Consider the following 25367-nt stretch of genomic DNA (forward strand, 5'->3'; position numbering starts at 1 on the left):
ACAAACCATAGATTTGCAGACTTAGAATCTTGGCCTTTTGGAGTCGTGAAATAGTTACCAGCTCCAGGGTCAGGGTTTCTTGCAGCGGGAAAGTGGTGCAGCAGAAAGTGGGTAGAGACAAAACGCTGAACGGCGGAACGACGGAATGCCGGAACCGGAATAGCTGTTCCGGCCGGAATAGCTATTCCGCGGAATAATGATTTTTTTTATATTTTGTATTCCGCGGAATATGATTATATATTTTTTTCCATCTAGGCCAAGTCAAGCTATTAACGAAGGTATGACATCGCTGAAAAATTTCTGTCAAGCACGGCTAGAAGTTGGTCCACTGGTTTAAAGCGTTGTTCACGCATTAGGATCCCCGGATGAAGCGGGCCAAAGTCCCTTTTATTTTATCCAGGTTTGATGTTTCATGTTTTTTTGGGTGCAGATTCCGAAAAAATAGGTCTGAAGTCCTGAAAAGTGACGGAAGGGGGCTATGAACCGTAAAGGACCCGTACGGGGGGACCGTGAATGACCCCCTCCCCTGCGCCGGACTGGGTAAGTCTCACCGTGAAACTTTCTGGAACGTCAGCATATCGAAGGGGGGGGAGCATGCCAAATTTCATCATCCACTGTTACCGGTCGTCGGCTACGGGCCGCGCAGGTACGCTGCGGATGTCCCCGTACGGACGATTGCCGGGTCGTACGGCGTTTTAGCCGGTCAATTTCCGTGAGGTATAATTATTAGTTCTATTAGTTATATCTAAGACACTCAACATAAACTCCCAACACACCCCGGGCCAGGTGTATTAGAATGACTTCACAAGCAGTGCACAGTGCATTCCTTTTACCATACACACAGCCCAGGTAGCCGATTGCTTTGGTTGTTATGGTGGTATAAGGTGATTATGGGTCGGGGTGATGCTTCCGCGGAATAGCAGTCCGGCCGGAGCTATTCCGGTTCCGGCATTCCGGCATTCCGCCGTTCTGCGTTTTGTCTCTACCCGCAGAAAGTTGCAGCAACCAAATTTTTAAACCAAAATACTAATACTACTTTATAAAAACAAATGAGAAGATTATTTGCTTATTGCAAGTAAAAGCTGAAAAGAAAAAAGTAAGTATGTGTGATTTTAGGATGTAGACACAAAGCAATTAGCAATGGTACAAGAAACAGAAAGGATGTTAAAGAAAGTCCAGAAAGTCTTGCCGACCAGCGTCCGCGCTCGATAGGATCGATCATCGAAACGGCTCGATGACGGATCGATATGATGATCGATGGATTACTTAAGGATCCGGATAGGAGATCGATAGAGGATCGATACTCAAGATTTTTTAAAGCTTATGATTAGTTATCATCGATCTTTTATCGATCTTTATCGACCCTATCCACTCTCGATTTACGATCGATAACAAATCGATTAACGATCGATGACGAATCGATATACTCGATTGAAATACTAGCTCGATAATGGATCAACGAAGGATCGATACTCAAGACTTTTTAATGGCTGAATCTTCCATCGATCTCGCTCCTATCCGGATCATTGTTATTGTTAATTAAGTAATCCATCGACCACATATCGATCCGTCATCGAGCCGTTCCGATGATCGATCCTATCGAGCGCGGACGTCTGGGCCAGAAGCAGCCCAGCCTGCCAGCCAACCAGCCCATTTTCCCGAAATTAAATCTGTTTCCCTTTTCCAGGAGAGAGCTTTTTTTGAAAAATGAGGAGACAAATCTGATTTTCTAGGAATAACAAATACAGTAGTGAGTGTTTCTTCGTTCCAGACTACATTGCCTGGGCTATTCCATTTTTAAACCATTCAGGGGTATTGACGAACTTTTCCAGGGGATCTGAGCCTTGATTTTCCAAGGGGTTTTTGTTCATTTTTAAGATTTTCCAAGGGGGATATTAAAGGTTTCCAGGGGGTTCTCTCCTCCTAAAGTGACATTAATAGTTATTTTTCAGGCCCTTTTTCACAAAATTTCACTTTCCACTCCAGGGATGTCGACCCCTAATTTCCAGGGGATAGTTTGTTATCCAAAATTTCCAGGAGGGGGGTAGTGAAAAAAGTTCGTCAATACCCATGTACAATTTTTTTTTGTAATAGCCCATTCGCATGTGTTCCACTACAGATTTTTTTCATACCGGGTGTGCCACAAATAAGTTACCCTCTTTGATTTGATATTGTAGGTAGTAGAAAAGAGATTTTTCAAAGATTATTTCGGAATCATTCAGAGGAAAGCCTAACTTAAAATTTGGTGTATTACTTTTTAATTTTACTTCATTGGTTCAAAAGAATTGGTTCTGAAAGAGCATAAAATTCTGAGCAAAAAAATGTATTACAACAACTCTCTGACTGAAACACCCAAAGAAATACAGTCGCTCGAAGTTCAAAAACATACCGATGTCAGTACGATCAAGACAAGATTTGACGTCAAACAGCGTCAAATCACAGTAGAGCTGACGCAGTTAGTTGGTCTTAAAGCGGCTGTATTTTCTTTGTGTGTTTTAGTCAGAAAGTTGTTGTAATACAATTTTCTGCTCAGAATTTCATGCTCTATCAAATGGTATCAATCATTTTCGTTTATTTTGACTTTTGAAAATAAGCTATTTTCCTACCCCTTATTTTCCCTTGCAGTTTTGCCTATGGCGTCACTATTTTGGTCCTAAAAAGTTTTCCCAGGCCTAATCTGCGTCCTCCCTCTCAAAAATATCTTGTAATCTACTGTTCTTTGAAATAGACTAAAAATGGTTAGGTCGTAAAAAAGATGTCACAGAACCCCAGGCTTGGCCCCCTACTAGAAACAACTGTTATTAAAATTACCAAGAACACAGTCAATTAAAGTAAATTTTAGAAACACTCTTGAAAGCTACAAAGGAGGTGAGTATGAAAAGAATCCTTTAATCGTAAAAATTTTAGCGAGACTAATTTTAGCGTTTTAGCAAGTTTTCCCTATTTTCGCTAAAATAAATCTCGCTAAAACACGCCGAATCACCAGATCGCTAAAATTTATCCACGTTCTGGTTACATTGCCTTGATACATTTTTATCAATAGGAAGGGTTTCAGTGCAAAGAAATGCTAGAAAACGAACTCAATCAATAATGTAATATGAGTATTCGCTAAAATTTATCCACGCAAAATTTTTTGCAAAAAAAATCAAGATTTTCCTGACTCGCTAATATACGCTAAAATTAGTCTCGCTAAAATTTCTACGATTAAAGTAGGCAAAGTAAGAGACAAGGGTTTTAAGATTATTCAGGGGGGGTATCAAGTCAGTGTACTGGCCCATAGCTGGTGGGGTGGTGTATTTTTTAGGTTAAATTGAGTTAGTACAGTGTATAAATAGGGTGTCCTGAGAAAAAAAATCAAAAAAGTTAGTACAGTGTACTAAAAGGGTGGTCCTCTGAGAAAAATACAATGAAAAAGTTAGTACACTGTACTAAAAAGGGTGGTGTTCTGACTGTTCTGAATTGATACACACTGAGAAGTTAGTACATTGTACTAATTTCAGTGGTAAAAACACACAAACCCAGTGAATTCCTATGTATAGTTGCCCTAATTTGCCAGGTCCAAGCTGGTCTGAGACCTTCAAGTCAAGGCTGGTTAAGCTATACAAATTGGTACACTGATTTTCTCTAAAAGTTTCCTGTTTACTTGATTGGATTTGTTTCAGAGTCGCAGCATGCGCAAGTGGAGACCGACCTTAAGTCCAATCTTGTTTACGTTTTCTTTAAGGCCCTATCTACATTATGGCAACAACAAGAATTTGAATGTGTAAACGTTCGAATCGAAGCTTTTAAGTTATATAAAAACAAATCTGCTCTATTGTTTTATGTTTTTTAGTAACCTTGTTGAATTGATGTTAATTGAAAAAAATCTGTATATAAAGTGAAATCACCGGGGGGAGAGGGTGAAAACGACCGTACGTTAGGCCAAAAATCAGGTCTCTAAAATCGGTCCCTAACATTGCAGGAAAATTTTGGCTGAAAATCGACCCTTATAGTGTAATGTTTCGAAATTTTTTACCCTTTTCAGGGCAAAATTTTTTGAAATTTCTCAAATTTTACCTCAAAATTTGGTATTTCATAAAATTTTACACCCTTACAGTGCACTTTTTCCCACTTGCTCACAAATCAACCCTTACAGTGCACTTTCCAAAGTCCAAAAAACCTACCCTTAAGGGCCGCATGTCCGGTAGGTCACTTACCTGGAGCCCCCCCCCCCGGAAAGCACCTTTTATATATTTGTATAATATTACATTTGATAAAACATTTTCCATTTCAGTTTGTGTACAATGTTATTAAGTCTTTTATTTTTATTTTTCAAAAAAGAAAAACTGCTACAGCTTGCCAGACAACCAGAAATCAAGTCACAAAAAGGGAAATAACTCAAAGTTGGTTTTGAGTGTTTTGACGTGCTAATTTCAGCTAATTTCACTGTATTTGATTGACTTTGCTTGTCTGTTCATTGTTTCAGGTGTTGTAACTATAAGGATTCAAGTATTTAAATATTCAAATCTTTCCTTTTATATAATTTTGTGCTTTTCTTAGAAAAATGCTTCAAAACCTTTGTATATGGTGGCAATCTGGCCAAGAAGAAATTAGAACAGTGCACTATTAGGGGTGGTTTGTAAACTTATCTGATCGAAAAAACAGCTAGTACAGTGTACTAAAAGAGTGGTATCAAAAATCCGGTCATGGAGAAGTCAGTACAGTGTACTGAAAGGGTGGTGATAAAAATCTAGTTGTGGAAAAAAGTCAGTACAGTGTACTAAAAGGGTGGTATCAAAGCTCCAGCTGTGGAAGAAAGTTAGTACAGTGTACTAAAAGGGTGGTGTCAAAGCCCCGACCGTGAAAAAAAGTTAGTACAGTGTACTAAAAAGGGTGGTGGTCTAATTTTTTGGAAAAAAATCCAAAAATCAAGTTAGTACCCTATGGTCCAGTACACTGACTTGGTACCCCCCCTGGATTATTTTCAACTCAAGTTTATTTCTCTTTTCAGTCGGACATCATGACCGATACAAATTGTTTTCAGTTGGTCAAAAGGCTTTTTCAGTCGTACATTGACCAATAACCAACGCTTATTCGCAATAACCAACGCTTATTCGCAGCCCTGAATGCCATCCTCAAAATTGATAGACAAGGCCTCCTAGTAGACCTAAATTTCAAACATTCATCCATTTTTTTCAAAATTTACACATTCAAGCGTAAATGGTTGGCACTTTAGATGTAGCATTCTTGATAGAAAATCTTTTGATTGTCAAATGTTGACAGTGTCGTTATTAATTTTTTGTTATATCTGACAAACTGATGTTGTGAGTGCATGCACTTTATAGTTTTCATTCAATTTGAAGAGTCATATTCTGGTTTTCCATGTTCCCTGATGTTCGAAAACAGCTTGGTAAATTTTGAGTGTTTTTATTTAGATGAAAGTAAGCTCTAAATGTGCTCTTAATACACCTTGAGAGCTGACGCTAGGCTAGACTTGTTACTAAAAATGACATGCATGATGTCTGAGAAGGCCCCCCTTGTTCACATAAGTATAATTTGTTATCCTTTGATTGTTCATTTTTTTCAATTTGAATTAGCACAAGAGATGAACAAATGGAACAGATCACAAAGTCCAAGTGCTATACCACGTTTATTACAAAAAAGGCCTTTGTTTGGTTCTGCAGATAGTATTCCACGCACTCCTTCACCCGTTAAAACTAAACCTGGAAGCAAACTGCCCACTCCTACTATAAGAAAAACAAACTCAACACCAAATCTGAAGAGAGGAGAAATTTTGAGTGATAGTGCTTCATCAAACAAGGAAACATTTCAGATCAAGAGTGTATCTATAGATGATTCAAGGAATAACTCTATTTCCACAGAACCTTTCGAAGAGCTTCTTATGCCTAGCTCTCACAAGTTGATTCATGATTCAGATTCAGATGATGACAAAAGAGAGTCTTTTTTATCTGGTGGACATGGTGAAGACAACTGGTTGCTTTCAGATGGTGGGAATAAGATACAACCTCTTTTGGAAATGGATGTTTTAGTGGAAGAATCAGATTTTGAGGATGATGATTTACCTGAGGATGCTGAAACTGGTGTAAATAGAATTGAAAATGGTGCTTGTTCTTCCAATAGAGACTTTGTAATTCATCAAAATGTTGCTGGACCATTAAAAAATCATGATGTGGCTACTATAGAAATTCAACATAATCGTGCCCAAATTGAGTCATGCCTTGATGACCAAGAACCCTGTAAGCAATCTTCACCTTTAGTATCAATAACATGGTAATAATGGCTCTTTTCAGGTCTTTTATTTTGTAATTGTCCGCCTGGTTTCTCAAAGTTTCAGTCAAGTTGGTCCTTACAGACAAGTTGCTTTGGTCCTTAGTTTTCCTGATGTCAAACAGCTACATTACATATATATATGTAAAAGAGTTAATGTTACAGTACTGACAACTTTTTCGACCTGTTTTCTAATTTTATCTTTTATTTTACAGTGTCTCGAGAAACTGCTGTCCCTACAGAAAGTGGCTTTCTTCAACAAGCTACAAAAGAAAATGTAATGTACATCACTGAAAATCTCATTAAGCGTATCACAAAAGTCGCTGATTTAAATTCAATCAAAAAACTAAATCTATGTGTTGCAAAACAGTGGAAAAGGAAAATTCAGGTATTTCTTGATTTTTTGGTAATTATTTTTTAAGAAAACTAACATTTTAAATCATCTTTTTTCGTTTTTCATGTAATTAATACATGAACCATTAGTTTGACTTGAATGGTCATTACTTATTTAAATTTTTGAAATTTTGTCATTTTTTGATTAATAATTTTGTCTTCTACTGCAGTTTATAGAAAATTTGGAACCATTGAGGAACTTAGAAATGTTGAAATTATCCAATAACTTCATCACTAAAATTCAAAAACTCAACACACTGGTCAATTTGCGCTACCTGGATCTATCAATGAATCAAATCACAAATGTTGAAGGATTGGAAACACTTGTGAATTTGGAATCTCTGTATCTTGATTATAATCATATTGAATCTTTCCCTAATTGGTTTGGCAAGAAAATGAGGAGCTTGCAAACTTTTTCAATCTCAAATAATAGATTCACAAAGGTATATTATCATACAGCATCTGGATTATAAATGAATAGTGCTCTTTTCACAACCTACGTTACCGACCGCTACTACAAACTATGTATTGAACATAAATAATTTCCTTTCTTTTCTCAAAACAAACAAACAAACAAACTTTTAAACAATATTTCTATTTTCCACATTTTAGTTGGATGAATTTGTGAAGCTAGCATCCTTGTCTAACTTGAGTCTTCTTGATATTCGGGACAACCCATGCTGTCGCCTGAACCACTTGGAAAGTTTTGTTGTTTTCCACTTGCGATCATTGAATACAATAAATGGAAAAGTCATTTGCATTGAAATGAGGAATATGGCTGATCAGCGATTCTCTAAAGGTGAAATAATGGAAAACTTTAGCCAATATTGCTTAATCTTAAAATGAAGTAAACTAGATTCAATAACCTCAAGAATTAATTAATAACATAACATCCTTTCAAGGTTCTGTTCGATTTTTCCTTGGAGATCCTATTTTCATCATACTCTATCTTTTTTGTATCCTTAGATGAAATTGATTGCCGTGAGAAACAAATCAATGAACTTCAAAAGCAAAATACAGCATTACTAAAAGAAAATAGAAAGCTAACTGAAAGTCAAAACCAAACCGGTAATATTGAGAAAAAGCTTATTGATAAAGTTAAAACTTTGAAGAAATCTCTGCACACTTGTACTCAAGACTTGGAGACCAAAAATGGACTGGTACGTGAAAAAGTTTTAAACTTGCCCAAAATCTCAGGAAATTGCATTGAACTTTTACCCCTTTAATCACATAAATTCAAAAAGTCAAAACATTGTTTTGTATGGTTTGAATGAAGATAATTTGAATGGAGGTAATTTGAATGAAGTAGTTACAATCTTTCCTCAAAAGTGCTTTTTCTCAAATCTCAATTTCAGCTGGAAAGTAAAACAACGGAGTTGAACAAAGCATGTGAAAAGCAATACAAATTGGAACAAGAGCTAGCTTTTTACAAATTGGACGCAAAATTTGATGAGATGTGGCAAATGCCTCCTAGAGAAGGCAATGAAATGGTAAGTAAAAAGGTCAACTCTAAAAATGTTTTTTCCTGGCCCATTGGGTGACAAAAAAAGTCATGCGGGCAGCCGGGATAACTTTATTTCCAGTCCTTTTCATGATCTTTTTAAAACATGAAAGAAAATGAAAACACAAAGGAGAATATTATAAAGAAATACAAGTAAGTTTCCAAAAAAGGAAAAAACAATCGTTAAAATTCCAATTCATGTACTGTAAACATCATTTTTTTAAACAATTTGTTAACATTTTCAGATTAGAAATTTTCATTTCAATGTTTTTAAACTGATAATGGTGGTCGGATGACACCGAAACGTTTTTAATAAATTTTTGTCTTTATGAAAATAAAATGAAGTCGCTTCTGTGTTTGAAATTTTTATTGAAATCATTCAGGAGGAGCAACCAATTTGAAAACATCATTGTAAACGCATTAACATTTTGCAGAAAATATTAAATGGGAAAATTGGAAAAAAAGAAAAGTTTTAAAAAATTGGACTTGGTGCTTATGAAGAAGGTTTTTACCCAGCAGAAAAGATTTTCACCAGGCTGGTAGACGGAAAAAGAAATATTTTTAGGTTTCAGCCAATTTACAAACTTTATAGTTCTTACTACAAATCAATTCAGAGTATTCTTTTGCCATTTTTTTGTAAAAAAACTTTTAATTCCAACTGCTTTATCACCAACAAGCAATCAACACAAACTTTTTAATTTTTTTTTGCAGGAGACTGAAGAGTTCAACGAACACGCTTACATTGGGAAAGCCAGATACAAGAAAGCCAGCTTACCCAAAGACAACATCATCTTGAATGAAGAGCAAAGCATGAGATTCTCATCTTTTCTTTCTCGTCTCAATCCAACACAATTTCGAGAAAATGAAAATATTTGCACAGCTCTAGAGCAAGCCTTGGATATTGATCTCAGTAAGTTGACTTTTCTTTTAGATACTTAGGGGTTTAAAATTTTGCTAAAATAGTGCTTTTCAAAAACTATACCTCATTTATTATTTTAATGAATAATTACTTTTTAATGTTATTTTAAAATGGATCATTATATCTCATAACCTTGTTCAATTTCTTGTTTTAGGTGATCTTGATGCATATGTAAGCAATCTTAATAGTTTTTATATTGTTTCCGCTCCATTATTTTTGTTAGTATAAATAATATTGTTGTAAATTCTCAAAGAAAACTATTCTCTCAATATCTTTGATTTCTATCACTAGCCTTTTCAAGTGATTAAAACTATAGGAGCTGATTTCGACCTTATTTTATATAAGATAATACATTTTCCAAGTTGACTTCAATGTTTATTTTTTATTCATCATTTTTAGACACAAGTTGAAAGGATTCAATCAAAGCTCGACGAGAAGAATTTAGAGGTCATTTTTCTAAATTGTGAAGAAATCTTTGGCTGAATTTCATTCTTTATAGTAGTGATATCCTTTTTATATTGACTTTATTTCTCTGATTTTAAGACAACCTTTTTACACGATCTTAGCTGAAATACTAGTGATACAGTCTATCATATTTCTGTTCAAACTCCTGATTAAACATGTTAGTTTCTTCTCAAGAAGAGGGATGATGAGATTTTGATAGCAGCCATCACCAGGGCTCAAACTTTACCCTGACTCACTCTTGTATTGCAACACATCACTTTTCTCTCTTTTCTCTAGGTTGATGAAATGAGAGCTTTCATGAACGAGCTTGAAATCAAATTAGAGGCAACAGAAAATTCATTGGAACGAAAAAGGAAAGAATCAAACAACCTTCGAAATTCTCTCAATTCAATCACAAATGCAGATAATGATCGCGTATGTAGAAAATTTATGCTACTGAAAAATTTTAATCTTCCAGGCCCTCAATATTTTGTCAAAAAAGCTATTCTGAACACTTTATCCCAGGAATTCGTTTTCAAATTGGTTCAAAATGAATCCTACTTAGCTTTTTTAACCCAACCCTACCCCAAAAAATAAAAAGTATTACAAATTTTTATTGATCAAGAAACCCAACAAAACTATCAAAAGACTTTCTTAAAATTTTTAGATTACTGGTGTGTTTTCATGAAAAAAATACTTGCTAACAAATACTAAAGCTGTTTCTCTTTTCGTTAGCTTCAAAGTACAACGTTTGAATTGAATCAAGTGTTGCAAGAAAAGGAAAAATTGGAAGGTTACGTACAAGAGCTAAATGTTAAACTGGACCAATCAAACAAAGAAATTATCAATCAATATCAATTAATACGTAATTTGGAGAACGATCTGAAAATAGGTGAACGTCTTACCAATTTTCATGCTCTGGAGGTTTTTTTTTAACATGCCACCCCTTTTTGACAAAAGGAAGTAATCCACATGTTTATGAATTTTAACTTTTTTTGCAGAAATGGACGTTTTTAACTTTTTTGGAAAAGGGCGCTATTATTTGGAAATTAGACGAAAATGAATAAATGTAGTATTTAAATGTAGTATGAAGTAAGCCCTAAATACTAATGTATCAACTACTAACAAACAAAACTTGATTTACAAGCAGGAATATCTAACCAAACGACGTTTGATAGCTTGAACGGTCAACTGGATTTTCTTTATGATGAACCCAGTCTGCGGCCGGGTCAGAAAATATTTTTTTCACCCAGCCAGTTTCCGGAAACACTACAATTTTTACTATTAAAGTTCCAGAGCAGAACACTCTAGTCATGTTTTAATATATTTAGTCTCCAATATTTACAATAATTATATTTAGTATAGAGTAACCACTTAAATTAAAAAATTATCATTTTCTTTATCAATAGCTGAAGAAATGGCTTCAAGGAAGGTAGAGATGGAACAGGAACTTCAAAACTTATCACAAAATGCTCAAGAGAATGCAAGCAAAGTAGGTGAATTGGTCAACCAAAACAAAATGCTTCAACGACAGTTGAAACAGAGCTCAATTGAAATGACTAATTTAGCTGATCAAAATAGTGAACTGAACATGGCTTGTGAAGAATTTGCTAAGGAAAAAGAAGACAGTAAGCAAAGGATTAAAGGTAAGTTTTTTTAAACCATCTATTAAGCTTTTATAATCTCATACCTTTATTTAATACCTTTACTTTTTACTAATGAAAACAAATAACCATGCTCGAAATTTATACTTTAATTCAAACAAACTATTATAGTGAACATGTGAAACAAAAGTTTGCAAGCCGATTTAAAACGAAATGTTACAGTTCTCTGTAGTCTACAAATTTATTTACACTGTAATTTAACACTTACTTCATGTTTGTTTTGTTCGAACTTTGCAACTGATTAGCTCCTCTTTGTAAGCTGGAAAATTTTTTTTTTCCTTGTAATTCTAGATATATAACATGTAACGCATTAAATCTTTTTAGTAAAGTTTTTGATTTTGACATTCTCTTTTACTTTAGAATTGAAAGGGAAAGTGAAGTCAAGCAGAAAAGAGGAGGGTCTCGTTGCTTCATTGGAGGAAGAAAGAGATCAATTGATCATGAAAAATAACGAGCTGAAGAAGAAAATGGATGAAAATAGACTTCTTAAGGTATTCTTTCTGCCACCAGTCACCCTAAATATCAACAATAGTCAGTTAGGCAAGAAAAGTTAATCAATCTAAATTTTTACTTGCAACTGAAATTTTGAAGCTCTTCAGCTGCATCATGAGCAGCATTCTGAATCATTTGCTTAGTTTCCAATACAAAATCTTTTGATGTTTCAATTTATTTTTGAGTAGGATAAAGAGGTTTTCAGCTTAGATCTAAATGGTATGCATGTTTTTATGTATTGAACCCTTTTGTGCATTCAAGGAAAATTATGACAGTTTGCTTGGGGAATATCAAACATTACAGCGAACATTACGAACAAAAGATTCCGATCGAAATGAAGTGTTTGATTACATCAAGACCCTGGTGAACGATATGCTTCTTGGTCAAACACTACAACAACCAGTGGATGTCCATGATAAATCGATGCAAGCAACGCTTACCAATTTATGCAATACATCAACCGATTATGTTCAGAGTCACAATGATCTGAAACAACGACTGGCCAATTCTCAGCTCAAGGTTTGTGATTTTTCTATGTCTATTTTAATTTGGGCAGTTTTTTCCAGTTTTGGATTAGTTTTTTTTTCACACTTCCATTTTTATTTTCCTAGGACTGACTATAGCCCCAATGATTAAACTCGTTTTCTTAGATTTTAAAGATTTAAAAACTCAATCTTAATGATGAGTATTTTAGAAAGTCACACTTAAAAAGGTCATTATTTTTAACAATGTCGATAAAGTTTTAATGAGAATCTGACAAAACTCTGACAAAATTTTGAAAAATTACAAGATATATTGTCAAATTACTGCCAGAGCCTGGTTACACTTTTAAAAGACTTGACATATTGAACATTACAGAAAAATACTTTCTAGAACTGATGGTTTTGTATTTTTTTAAGTATTTTTTGTATTTTTTTTTCATAGATGAAGCAACTAATGGAGCACAATCAACAAGTGGAGAAAGAAAATCGACAATTACTTGACGCTATTCAAGCTGTATGTTTCTTTGGACTACCACAAGTAGTCTGTCATTTCATTCAAAATAGTGTGTTATTCAGTAGGTCTTATCGATAATAATGAGGTTACAATTTTCGATTATCATATTTCAATATTCCTCAATCAACAAGTTTTCATACATAGCTCAGTGTGCCAATCTTCAGTGGAATGATACTTTCCTCTCAAGAGTGTTACTTTGTTTAAATACACCGTTGAGATACCTTAGAATCTTATCCGTTATCTGGTAGACAAGAAATTCTGCCTTGAGTCCATAGTAATCGTTTTATTCGTTCTCATTTTCAGTTGAAAGAAGACATAGATGTCAAAGAATCAGAAGTGAGAGTGCGAAATTCTGAATTTAATTCTTTGAAAGATCATTACAAGAATGAAGAAGAAAAGGTTTTTTGGTTTATTCTTTAAAGGTTTTATTTGGACATAATTGTTCCCGTTTCATATCAGACGCATATTTAATATCAGGACAGTGTCTGCCTATTGTTATATGCTGATATAAAAAAACTTGCTCCACATCCGTGTCAATTCCATGTGAAAAAAGCTTGTAAATTGAAATTGACGAGTAAGCAAACGATGTTACTCTTATTTAAAACCTTTAACAGTCTATTGGACTTTATTAGAGTCAGGATTAGAATCAATACATTTTGGTTGGTTTCACGTTTTTTTATTAGAACATCCAAAATTTTTGAAGCCTTTGAATGTTCTTAACTTTTTGAGTTTTAAGCCTAAAAATGTTTTACAGTGTTCTTTTTCTTGCCGTTTCGTGGGTAGTTTTTTTGCAATTTCCTAAGAAATTGGGTGAGTTGTAAAGCCTTAAAGGTTTGAATAAAAGGCCTTATAAAAAAAACGCGTATACTTAAACATGTTTTTGTAAAGGCATTGAGAAGACCTTTATTCTCCTGATTCATGTTGATTCATGCAGGTGGTTGGTAACAGGGATAGTTAGTTAAATTTGGGCGTCAACACTCAGTATTTCTTGTCACTAAGTCATTCATTTCTTTTCATTTCAGAATTTGAAATCCTTGAAGGAGTACGATGAGATATCAAGTGAGCTCAGAGGATGTTTGGAAAAATTGGAACAAGAAAATGAAGACTTGAAACGACAACTTGAAGGCATGAATAAGAAGGTTAACCGAACATTTATTAGCAACCAAAATTGTATTATTTTAAGATTTACGAAAGTTCTGCTCTTTATACAAACGATCAAAATGTCTAGCTGTCATTTTGGTCATAGCATTTATCTTGATTCCTATTGAAAGAGATAACGTTTAAGGTAAAACAGGAGTATCAAAATGATTCTGTTCTATTTAATGAAAGCATCTCACTTCACTTCATTATCCTAAAAGATACTCAAAGCAAAGGTGGGACAAAAGAAATCTGACGACCAACTGAAGATCGCACAGCAGCATGTTGATGACATCATTAGAAAGGAGCTCCAAGAGGTAGCATTCTCATTGTTGTACAGTGGGCCGTCTAAGCTATTGATACCTTATATAAAACACTAGATAGGGCTACTCTGTATTTCCCAAGCAACGGCAGGTGAAGCAAAATAATGCACCATCTTTGCTGAAAGTAGGTCACAGTAGGTCACAGTTCGGTACCGGCAATTTGTTCAACCAAGCAAAAAAAACCTGAATGGTGCGAAGCGACGAGGTGAGGGATAGGCTTAAGGTCAACTTGGAATTTTCAGTGTCAATTAGTTTTGACAACCTATAGTAACCAATTAAAATACAGTACACGTTTTAATAAGATAGTGCAAGTCTGATATGGTTTCTCGGCTATTTTGAAAAGTAGATTTTTCATTCACTAGATGAGGGATGACAATATGGAGCTGACACAATCTCTTGAAGCGTCCATGAAAGAAGCCACATACTGGGAAAATCAAGTCAATCTCAAAGATAACGAATTTAGGGAAAAAGTAAGATTTCTAAATTTTGTTTTCAGCGTCACCTTTATGTTTGATTAATTTACATGAGATTGGAACAGGCGAAAAATTGGACAGTCATCATTGCCGAATTCAGTCTCGCAAAAAGTTTATCCAACTATGTACAATAGAATCCCTTGAATCGTTTCAGATCATTTTTACCTTTTTTCTTTCGTAGATCGAAGCAAAAGAAGGAGCGTTTGCGGATGAGATGGAGAAACTATTAGATGAACTTCGTCTGACTAAAAATTATATCGCTGCACTGCAAAAAGATGTTGATGAAAAGGTCTGCTTTCGAATTAAAACGAATAAATTATTAAATGAAGATATTCACACCCTGTCCTTTAATTATGACATCTTCTCTTAAGGCCGGTCTCCACTTGCGCGCGCTGCGATCGCACTTTTGGCTTCAATCCTTTTTGCTTGGAAAAAAGATTACGTCATAAAAGTGTAGCGCGCGCTCAAAAGAAAAGTTGAACACATTTTAACTTTTTTCAACCGTTATACGTCAGACTACTGCGCCAATGAAGTTGCTTCATTTTTCTTTTGACCAATAGCGTGGAAGTTTTGTTCGGAAAAGTGCGATTGAAGCGCGCGCAAGTGGAGACCGGCATTTATGCCATATCTATTAGTGGGGTAAACGTGTCATCAAAAATACGAAAAAAATGAAAAGTTACAGTAAAAAAAAACGATACGGAGCAACGTATAATCAGACCGTTCCTGAAAGATAATTTCCATTTCGTTTGTATTTCAATTATTCTTTATTTATTGGTGTTGTGTTTTCAGAAACAGGACAACAAAACCCAAGTTGAGGGTTTGACGAAAAACCTTGAACAGATGGAGGACGAGGTGCAGAAGATGAGAAATGAAAAACAAGACCTCAATGGAGTGTTTGATGAGATTTCAGATATCAAATCTACTCTCCTGCATTTATCTAAAGAAGTCCACTCCAAGGTTTGTTTTGGAATTGTTTACATCGTTTTCTATCCATTTAAAATTTTAATCCTTTTGTCACGTGATAAACTGTGGAAAGCCACTAGGCACATATTGTACATTACTGAACGAAATACGAGAGACAGAGAAACGAAAAGAGTCTTTCAAACTGCCTCCGACGAGGTTGGTTCTCCCTATTTGGGGAGATTTATTGTTGGACACTGAAATATACATGTAACGCGACGCTAAAAGATGCGTGAAGGAGTACGTTATGGTGATATGAAGTAGAGAACTCCGCTGGGCCAATATCTAAGACTGAATTGATTACTGGGATTTTATCACGAGGATTTCACGATTATTTATTTTTTGGAAGAATTGATGCATTAAATCTAAACCTCGCTTCGACTCGTGCTTTGAATTCTATGACACCTAACTGGTTCTCTCTCTATAATAGCTTGGGATCCTGAACTAATCCGGGGACAAATATAAATCTTGCTGTTGAGGACTTTTGTCGGGAGTTACTTATTGAGCTTTAGCGGCTCGCCCGCAAAACTTTGAAGAGCAGAGTAATTGTGTCCTTTCATTCGGGACAAGCTGGAGTTTGTACAAGCTCTTATTTGATTTGGTTGGTCGTTAAGATGTAATAAAAGAATCTTATTACTTTTTCTAAAGAACGCGTCATCTCTATCACTTTAAATGACCAATTAGTGAAGTATCTTGTAAAAACTCCAGCTCATCCCTTTCATTCAACCAATCCAGTCGGTTTGTTTTTTTTATTTGTTACTAAATTCTGTTTTTATTTTTCAGACACCAAATCGTTATGAAGATCTGAGCAACAAATTGAATATTTTAGAAGCTAAGGTAAAATACTTTAACTTTTTCCTATGCTCGTCAAACTAAACTAATCTTATTTTTTTACACCTATCCTCCATCTTTTTCTTTAGATTTCATCAAAATCTTTACCGAATAAAGGAGCGAAAAAAAACCAACAACAAGCGACCAAAGATGTCAATAAAAGTCTTCAAAAAGCTCTAAAGCAGGTTTGAGGATGAAATCCGTATGAAAATCGATTTCTTGTTTGATTTCAGCGTGCGAATTATAACCAAATATCATGTTTTCATAATTTACTTTGTCTGCTCATTTTTAAGGTTGACAAGTTCAAATCAATGCTTCATGATAAATGTGCAGAATTGGAAAAGTCGAACGTCCCCAGCAAAATTCTCTGTAAGTACAGTATCATGATTCCATTTCTCAAATACAACAAGGAAAAGTTATCAATTTCTTTATTTGGCTGTTGATTGTCATCAATACATTGATCGTGAAACTTGTAATATTAAAAAGTAAACAGAAAAGGAAAAGTTATCAATTTCTTATTTTGCGTCATAACACTTCTCGACAGGCTTCTTTTGTTCTAAAACCATCAAAAGTGAAACTCCCCTATAAACGGAATGAAAAATCCAGGTTTTTGGCGAGGTTCACGCTTCTCTAAGATATGTAGATTGAAATTGAAGCAGTGCTGGAATTTTTAACAACCCTCTTAAGAATTGTATATCTCTATTACCGTCAACAGTAATGAAAAAAACTCTTAAATCTTCCTGTAAGATATAACTGAATTGACCGAACTGGATCTATCCGTCTTTTCCAACAACTGGCTGTAATATAAGTCTCTTTATTTACAGCACTTCAAAGAGAGGAGATAAGTAATCTCATCCAAGAACTTCAACAAAAAGAAGAAGACATCAGACGTTTGTCAGCCAATCAGAACACTCCAAACAGCTATCCATCTCCCACTCATACATTTCACAGCCACTCACCAACAAATTATCATTCACCAAACTATAAACATTCTGATAGGATGATTATGAGTCCTGCTAAATCGGCAGTTCCTGTTCCTGAAAGAATAAGTCCTAGTTCAAGTCCAAATCTCGGTATGAAATTTTTAAAGCGCAATTCTTGCAATAAGAGACAACTTTGTGAGTAAATCTGTTCTCTGACTTAATCTGTTGTCAAGCAAGAGCTTTAGGGTGGATGTGGTAATCAGCAATAAAAAAATCAAATCCTGTTTATTATCGGTAGAAAATTCGTCGGTCAAAAGTGACGAAAAATCCCTCGGTGACGAAACTTCTGTCGACAAATATCTTTTTTGCCAAATTGATAAAATGCTCTATTTAAAAGGCAAACGATGGTGCCATATGGTGTTTTCTAGTCTTAATTCCTCTTAAAAGCCGACGTTTCACTGGTGAATAGATAATAGTAAATGATTTAAATTTTTCTAGATAGGAGAAAAAATGTTCCAGTTCTTACTGTACCGACTTCGCCCTTACACCACAATACCTACCAAGGTGACGTAATCGATAATGTTATAGATCGTGACGTCATTGAACATGGTGACGACATTAAACACGTGACTTTTACGAGTAGAGATGGGGAAGTGTCTCACACATACCCAAACGTCATTCATCACAAACATTTCTTCAATAATAATGAAGAAGAGAAAGTTTTCACTTCAACCATCTTACCTGATGCTAATCATACGGTAATATAATAATTAAATATTTCCTATCTATATAGGAAATATTTGTTAAAACGATAAAATTTCTTCTCCTTCTTCTCCTTCTTCTCCAAGTCTAACGCTCGGTTTTGGTCAATTTCGTGAGTTTGTACATGAGTCTCTTTTTAAATCAAGCTCCGGCGGTAAAAACAGTAGGATGTTCTTTTTTCGAGGCGGAAGACGTCATTTCTTCGAGAAACGTCTTTGGTAAATATCCGTACGGCGCTCTATTCTCCTTGTCGATCGGGCAACGTCGGCCGTTTTAGAAGCGTATTGTTGATCGGACCGTACTGCTTTGTTTCTAACTGTCAAAACAAAGATGGCAGAAAATAGACAACAACTTTTGCTCTTTCGCTACTTTTCTTTGCTTTGGTTTATATGCTTTGATGAGTTGAATTGGATCATGATTTTTATACGATTGTCACAAGAAATGGTCGATAGTGAACTTTTCTTAATATTCCTTTCTGGATTTGATGTTTCGTTTACATTCTGTTGGTTTGGAGGAATGAGCTGCTGGAATGAGAGATGATAATACAATCTCTTGGTCTTGGAAAAACAGGACATTTTATCAACTTTCACAACAAACTAACTTCAATTTTGTTTGTATATTTACATAAATCGTACGAAGGCAAGTGACTGTGAATAAATCTGACCATGTTATACCTGAAAAATTACATACTGTTTGCAATATGAAAAAAGTTTGCACCCAACGAATGCAAGCCGACAATATGAAACAATGGGAATGGTTGATGAACTGATTTTATGTAAAAATTTAAACATGGAGCAAAATTGACTGGTTAATGATTAAATTTCCCTTGGTTTTTTTATCTACAACAATGAATTAACCGCTGGGGTTAGTGACAGTTAGTGAAAACTCGTTGCGGTTATAAATTTCGAATTTTAAAGCTGATATCCGGATCCGGAACACCACGGCCCCAATATGAAGAATGTTATGTTATACTTCTTAAAAGGTTTATTGCATTGTGCATTGAATATGGATGTAATTAATTTGAAATCAACTCACATGTACTATTAAAATTTTTCTTGAACTTAGAGATTTTCTTCCCCGCGTGCATTTTAAAACGTGGAAAACTTTAGTTGTGAATTTAGAGATCTTTTGCAACGTGTGTTTTAAACGTGGAAACTTTTGTCGTGAATTAGGAGATTTTCTTACCGTCAACTGCTCCACCTTGGGACTATCTGACAAAACATGGGACGGCAATTTGGCCACCATTTCACCGAACCTCCAAAGTCATTTGATTTGAGTTAATGAACGGCGTATTAAAAAAATGGCAAAACGATGGAGCGTTTGACGTCACTCGGGCGGCAAGTTACACACGCGTTATTTGTTAATCCCATCGGGCGATAGGCAGTTAGGCAGCGGGCGTTCTCTAATTCTCCAATCGTCGCTATCAGTGAAAGTTATCGTGACATGTTATGAAAGGAAGTATGATTGATAAACTTGGTGGAGTTATCAAAACAAATTTGTTGTCCAAGAGATTTAACAAGTTAGTGAAAATACAGACCAGATATCAAACAGTCCCATGTTTCGACCAATCGTCCCAAGTAAAGCAGTTGACAGTATGTACATTTAAAACGTGGAAACTTTTGTGATAAATTTGGAGATTTTCTTACACGTGCATTCAAAACGTGGAAAACTTTTGTCGTGAACTTGACATTTTCTTCCACATGCATTTAAAAAATGAAGAAAACTCAAGTGATTTCCTGGCATGACCATTTATTTTATTTTCTGACATTTTTTTGAAAATTTTTTTTTTTGCATTCTGTCGGAAAATATGAAATTGTTTCCCTGTTTTGTAAGATTTTTACTTTTTAGCACGTACATTATTTCAAAAAACTCCAAAAGTTACTTTAAATGTTTACATTTTTTACAATATTTTATATATGAAAGTATACTGTAAAATATTTCATCTCATTTTGAAAATATATAAAATTTTCTTTGGTTTTCTTTTTTACTGTGAAATATTCTCCTTTTTGTCATTCTTTCATTTTAAATATTTGCCCTTTTTGGCTATATAATATTTCTGGAAATCAGCGCTTAAAATAATAATTATATAATCAGGTCTTTTGATGTGTTCAACAACACTCTACTTGGCGGTGCGACGCCATATAATACTAATAATACATAATACTAAAATCTATTTAAAGTCCACCCAACGAAAATTAAAGTTCCAGCCAATTTGATTACTGCATTGTTGTTCTCAGTCGGGTTCAGCTTGGTTGGATATATTCCGTGATCCGTAGCTTTGAACCTACAGTCATCTTGTGAATAATCCTGCAAATACTGTCAATAACATAAATGGAATTTTGAAATTCTTAGGGATTGTGTTGCTTGATGTTATCTGAGATTTAAAGCACTTTGAAATCTTTTGAGGACATTAATTATTATTTTAACATTTGTAAAGGAAATATTTATCCGCATCTTTGCGGCTCTTGTTTGTATTAATATTGATATACCCCTTTTTTACGTGTTTTTTACACTTTCCGAAAAGTGAATTTTGACTTTAAAAGCTCATCAGTAGAGAACAAATCGGTCAAATTTAAAAAGTGATAGCTCAAATTTTAAGTTAGGATATCTACTTTCTAAATATCTAAACTCCAAGCACTTTGGGACATTTGTTCGACCTCAAGACGTCGAGAAACGTCTGAACTTTTTCGTGGGTCACCCGGTAGTCATCTTTAAGAAATCGTCTTTGCTAAAATCAACCGAGCTAATTAACCCCATGGTCCCCGGTTGCTACAGCACTGGGTAAGTCTTTGTTCATCGTTTTTCGATCAAAGTGTGTACACATGTTTTGTTGAATTGTTAGAATTTCTTTTCAAAACTCCTGTCATTTAAAGAATATTTGATAATTTTTCTGTCTTGAATTATCCTAGAAGGAGAACTTCGATCAGAACAATTCACCACCTAGACGCAAGAAAGAAGAGGATCAATTTTCAAAGGTATGATGTGTTACAGTGTTAAAAGTTCTTCCATTTCAGACGGATTTTCTTCTCAGCGAAGTATATATAAAGATGCTTTTCCGTCTTAAAATTCTGCCAGAACACCTAAATTTCAAGAATATTATGTGTTGTGTAAAATCTATTTTCTGTCTCATACGAAAACCTTGCTTTGACCACAGGTTTTATCAACCATGGTATTATATTACAGAATAATGTTCAAATCAAACATTACATAATAAATAGTATGTAAATCAATCCCCTAATATATAGATATCAACCCTACCGGGTGACCCACGAAAAAGTTCGGAAGGTTTTCGTTGGCTAGGGTCTGAAATAAAAGTAATGTAAACTTTTTTTTTAAAGATAGAGGATGCTCTAACTTAAACTTTGAGCTAAAGTCAAAATTCAATTATCGGAAAGTGCAAAAACACGTCAAAAATGAGGTATCAAATTATAATTGTTTTTTTTATCTTTAACATTGTGTTTTTCGAGTGTGCTGATGTTTTACGACCTCGTTGATTAGTGTTGTAGTTAATTAAAGTTTGTAAAATAATAAATTAACAACGAAATAGATTAATAGAAATTTATTGTAAATATTTTTTTATCAAAAATATTTTGCAAATAGGCAAAATTTGCCTCTTTATGAAAATGTCGCGTCTTATGAAAGAACAGAGAGTGTGGGTTTGCCTGGAATATGCTAGAAAGTGTATGGTGGTGGTTCTTTTCTGAACGAATAACTTGTTCTCAACTTCAGTTGAGCTATAATCTGAGAATGTATGTCTGTATGTATGTATGTATGTCCGTCCGAAAACTTTAGGGCAGGCTGGACACTTCAAAAAAGGTCGGATTTGGCTGAAATTTGGCACACTTGTTCCTTGGGTGAATATCTGGGGGTGTTTTTTTAATTTTTTGAAAATTTTGATTTTTGGGGCCTGGGGACGAGTTTTTCGCCAAAACGAGGCTAAAACTTTGGGGCAGGCTGGAGACTTTAAAAATGGTCCGATAGGGCTGAAATTTGGCACACTTGTTCCTTGGGTGAATATCTGGGGGTGTTTTTTTAATTTTTTGAAAATTTTGATTTTTGGGGCCAGGGGACGAGTTTTCGCCAAAACGAGGCTAAAACTTTGGGGCAGCCTGGAGACTTCAAAAATTGTTCGATTTGGCTGAAATTTTGCACACTAGTTCCTTGGGTGAATATCTGGGGGTGATTTTTTCATTTTTCAAAATTTTTGATTTTTGGGGCCTGGGGACGAGTTTTCGCCAAAACGAGGCTAAAACTTTGGGGCAGCCTGGAGACTTCAAAAATTGTTCGATTTGGCTGAAATTTTGCACACTAGTTCCTTGGGTGAATATCTGGGGGTGATTTTTTCATTTTTCAAAATTTTTGATTTTTGGGGCCTGGGGACGAGTTTTTCGCCAAAACGAGGCTAAAATTTTGGGGCAGCCTGGAGACTTCAAAAATTGTTCGATCTGGCTGAAATTTTGCACACTTGTTCCTTGGGTGAATATCTGGGGGTGTTTTTTTCATTTTTCAAAAATTTTGATTTTTGGGGCCTGGGGACGAGTTTTTTACCAAAACGAGGCTAAAATTTTGGGGCAGCCTGGAGACTTCAAAAATTGTTCGATCTGGCTGAAATTTTGCACACTTGTTCCTTGGGTGAATATCTGGGGGTGCTTTTTGCATTTTTCAAAAATTTAGATTTTTGGGGCCTGGGGACGAGTTTTTTACCAAAACGAGGCTAAAGCTTTGAAGCAGCCTACAGCCCTCCAAAATGGTCGGATTTGGTTGAAATTTGGCACACTTGTTCATTGGGTAAATATCTGGTGGTCTACAATTGGGCCTATGAATAATTTGAAGCCACTGAAGTTGAGCCCAGTGCGTTGCGCACGTTCGACTATTAATAAATTCTGTGAAAGTAAAGAATCTAAAAAAAGTTTTAAAATTGAATAAAAATATCTAGCATGCTCTTTTCTAACGATTTAACGACCTTGCTTGATTGATTGATAATAAAACAATTTGATACCTCTTTTTTGACGTAATTTCGCTCTCTCAAGTAGGGAACTTGTGGGTCAATTTTAAAAAGTAATAGCTCAAACTTTAAGTTAGAAATTCTACTTTCTACATATTAAAATTTCAAGCACTTTGAGACATTTATTCGGCCTCGAGACGCCGAAAACTGTCCGAACTTTTTCGTGGGTCACCCGGTATAAATAGATACTCTTTTAACTTTTTAGGAACGTGATCGAGATCATTTGAAATGGGAATTGACCAGATTGGAAGCAAAGGTATTCTAAATTCTCTTAGTAGTTCTTAAGGGGGGGGGTGACACCATCCGAAAAAATGAAGAAGAGGGGATCAAAAATTTTCATGAAAAAGGGGGATAGCAAGGAAGGGGGATAGTTTAAGAAGGCCCCCTTACATACTTACCCCCTTACGCCTTTCCCTTTTTCATTGTGAGAATGCCACATAAAGATAGTAATTTACCATCAATCATCTTTTACAGCTCTATATATTCTGAGGTCCTACGCATTGCTAGATGCACTCTTCTTTTTGAAGATGTTCTGCCCAGAATTTCAGAACTGTTCAAGCGCATGCTCAATCAGGGAGCTGAAAGATCTTTCTTGCGAAAACAAATAGTAAAGTGTTTTGATAGATTTCCAGAGACTTTTATGAAATTCGGAGAATCTTTAAATGGTTTTTTAGCGCAACTGCATTTTTGAAAAATTGAAACATTTTTTTTTTTTTTTTTTTTTTTTTTTTTTTTTTTTTTTTTTTTTTTTATTATTATGTATTGTATGTTAGTTTTCTCAGTCATTTCTTTTTCGTTCTTACCCGTACAGACGGCTGCACGGACTTTAGGTGTCGAACCGGGTTCTGGGCCTACTTTTTAAAAAATTTGTGTTTTTTGTCGTTTGTCTTGTTCTTGTTCTTGTCTGTTGTTTACCTTTTTTGTTTCTTTGTATTTATGTGGGAGTTTTTGTTTATTTTTCTATGTTTGTTAGTTTGTTTGGACTGCGGGTCGGTTCAGGGTTATGCAATCTGGGGGAGGCTGAGTGTTGGACGTCCATAAAACATGTTTAAAGCCGCTGCACCTGTCGCAAGTCAGGGACTCCAGATTGCATTGGTTGGGTTTTTGAGTGGGTTTTGGTGTTTGTGTTTTTCTGCTTGGCTTTTTAAACTTTATGTCTATTGGTTTGTTGGTTCTTTTTCGCATAAAATTCTCATTTCTTGACAGGATGTTTGATTGGTTTGATTTATATATTTAGAAAAATTCAAAAAAATGGAAAAAAAACGTATAATTATAAAAATATTAGTGCCTTTTTATGTTTCATCTTTATTTTATTTCGTATTTTCAACACTTTCTCTCCTTGAGGTCAGATCTCTGATCTTCACCATATATATTGTAGATTTTTTTCATAAATTGAAACTTTTTGTTTTTTGTTGTTGTTTTTTTTAGGTTGGAGATGCAATGATTAGAAGATCACTACACAGAAAACAGTTTCACTATTGATCAAGCTTTTTTCGCTCCAGGGTTTGATCTTCATAAAGGCCGCTACCCACTCAACATTTTATGGTCGGCGAACAAGGTGCATGGCTTAATTAGTGCATGAATTACATAAATTAAGCCTTCAAAGGCTGTCGTTGTTCGCCGACCATAAAATGCTGAGTGGGTAGCAACCTTAAGAAATACATCAGAAATTTTTAACCTTTGATGTACTTACTGTCTGGTAAAAATCTTTCCTTTCGCATCTCAAAGGCATAAATAGATGGTTTGAGATATTGACCTGTGGGTTCCTTCGATTATCCTGAGCCAAACTTCAAAATATATTTTCCTAACTATTTTCCAAAGTCAAGATATCCAAATTTTTATAATTAGAATTTCAACGTAAAGACTGTGTAAGAATCCATTCTTAAAAATTTTCAAATTGCAATATCTCGACTGTTAAAAAAAATACTACAGGGTCTTGCTCCGGACCACGGAAGGTTTCTGTAGGCCAAATATCTCAAACTTTCTGATTATCCCTTTAACATTTTCGCTAAAAGTTAGCGGAATTTTAAAACATGACAAATTGTATATATGTACGATGAAATACCAATAGAAAAAGTTATTTATTTTTAGGTGTTAATATAAAATTTATTTTACAGTGTGAAAATTTTACATCAATTTTTTAGTTTTCTACATTTACATTTTAGTATATTGACATCAGTTCATGCATATAAATTTACAAAAAATTGTACTATAGTGAAATTTAAAAACAAATGTGTTGCGTAAAATATTTTTTGCCATTTCAGTGTTTTCGACTGG

General features: G+C 34.8%; 1 protein-coding gene across 3 annotated transcripts; it reads left to right on the forward strand.

Moving 5' to 3' along the window:
* Positions 1-988: 988 nt before the first annotated feature.
* Positions 989-25315, forward strand: LOC136807131 (centriolin-like). 3 transcript variants are annotated; one of them, XR_010846646.1, is made up of 30 exons: positions 989-1096; positions 5577-6236; positions 6483-6655; positions 6831-7103; positions 7273-7459; positions 7627-7820; positions 8016-8150; positions 8873-9071; positions 9235-9251; positions 9480-9527; positions 9822-9959; positions 10260-10416; positions 10934-11170; positions 11549-11679; positions 11942-12199; positions 12605-12676; positions 12980-13075; positions 13699-13815; positions 14035-14130; positions 14499-14606; positions 14791-14898; positions 15399-15566; positions 16353-16406; positions 16490-16585; positions 16694-16769; positions 17225-17473; positions 17822-18081; positions 20995-21060; positions 21424-21503; positions 23296-23346. XR_010846646.1 is itself a non-coding variant. In XM_067063706.1 (30 exons), exons 2-30 carry the CDS (start codon positions 5585-5587, stop codon positions 24570-24572), a joined length of 4470 nt encoding a protein of 1489 aa, XP_066919807.1. In that variant the 5' UTR covers positions 989-1096; positions 5577-5584; the 3' UTR covers positions 24573-25314. The 3 variants fall into 3 exon arrangements, 2 of the variants coding, with proteins under 2 accessions (XP_066919807.1, XP_066919808.1); XM_067063706.1 differs by lacking the exon at positions 21424-21503 and adding an exon at positions 24519-25314; XM_067063707.1 differs by lacking the exons at positions 20995-21060; positions 21424-21503 and adding an exon at positions 24519-25315.
* The last annotated feature ends 52 nt before the right edge of the window (positions 25316-25367 follow it).

Source organism: Clytia hemisphaerica, unplaced genomic scaffold, assembly GCF_902728285.1.
Source record: "Clytia hemisphaerica strain Z4C2 unplaced genomic scaffold, Clytia hemisphaerica genome assembly, whole genome shotgun sequence".
Lineage (NCBI taxonomy): Eukaryota > Metazoa > Cnidaria > Hydrozoa > Leptothecata > Clytiidae > Clytia > Clytia hemisphaerica.

What these genes read in the sequence shown, in the direction of transcription:
- LOC136807131 (XM_067063706.1), top strand. Translation starts at nt 5,585, where the DNA reads ATGAACAAATGGAACAGATCACAAAGTCCAAGTGCTATACCACGTTTA. An exon ending in CAAATGCAGATAATGATCGC is followed by an intron (nt 9,960 to 10,259) that starts GTATGTAGAAAA and finishes TCTTTTCGTTAG; the next exon opens with CTTCAAAGTACAACGTTTGA. An exon ending in ATAACGAATTTAGGGAAAAA is followed by an intron (nt 14,607 to 14,790) that starts GTAAGATTTCTA and finishes TTTCTTTCGTAG; the next exon opens with ATCGAAGCAAAAGAAGGAGC.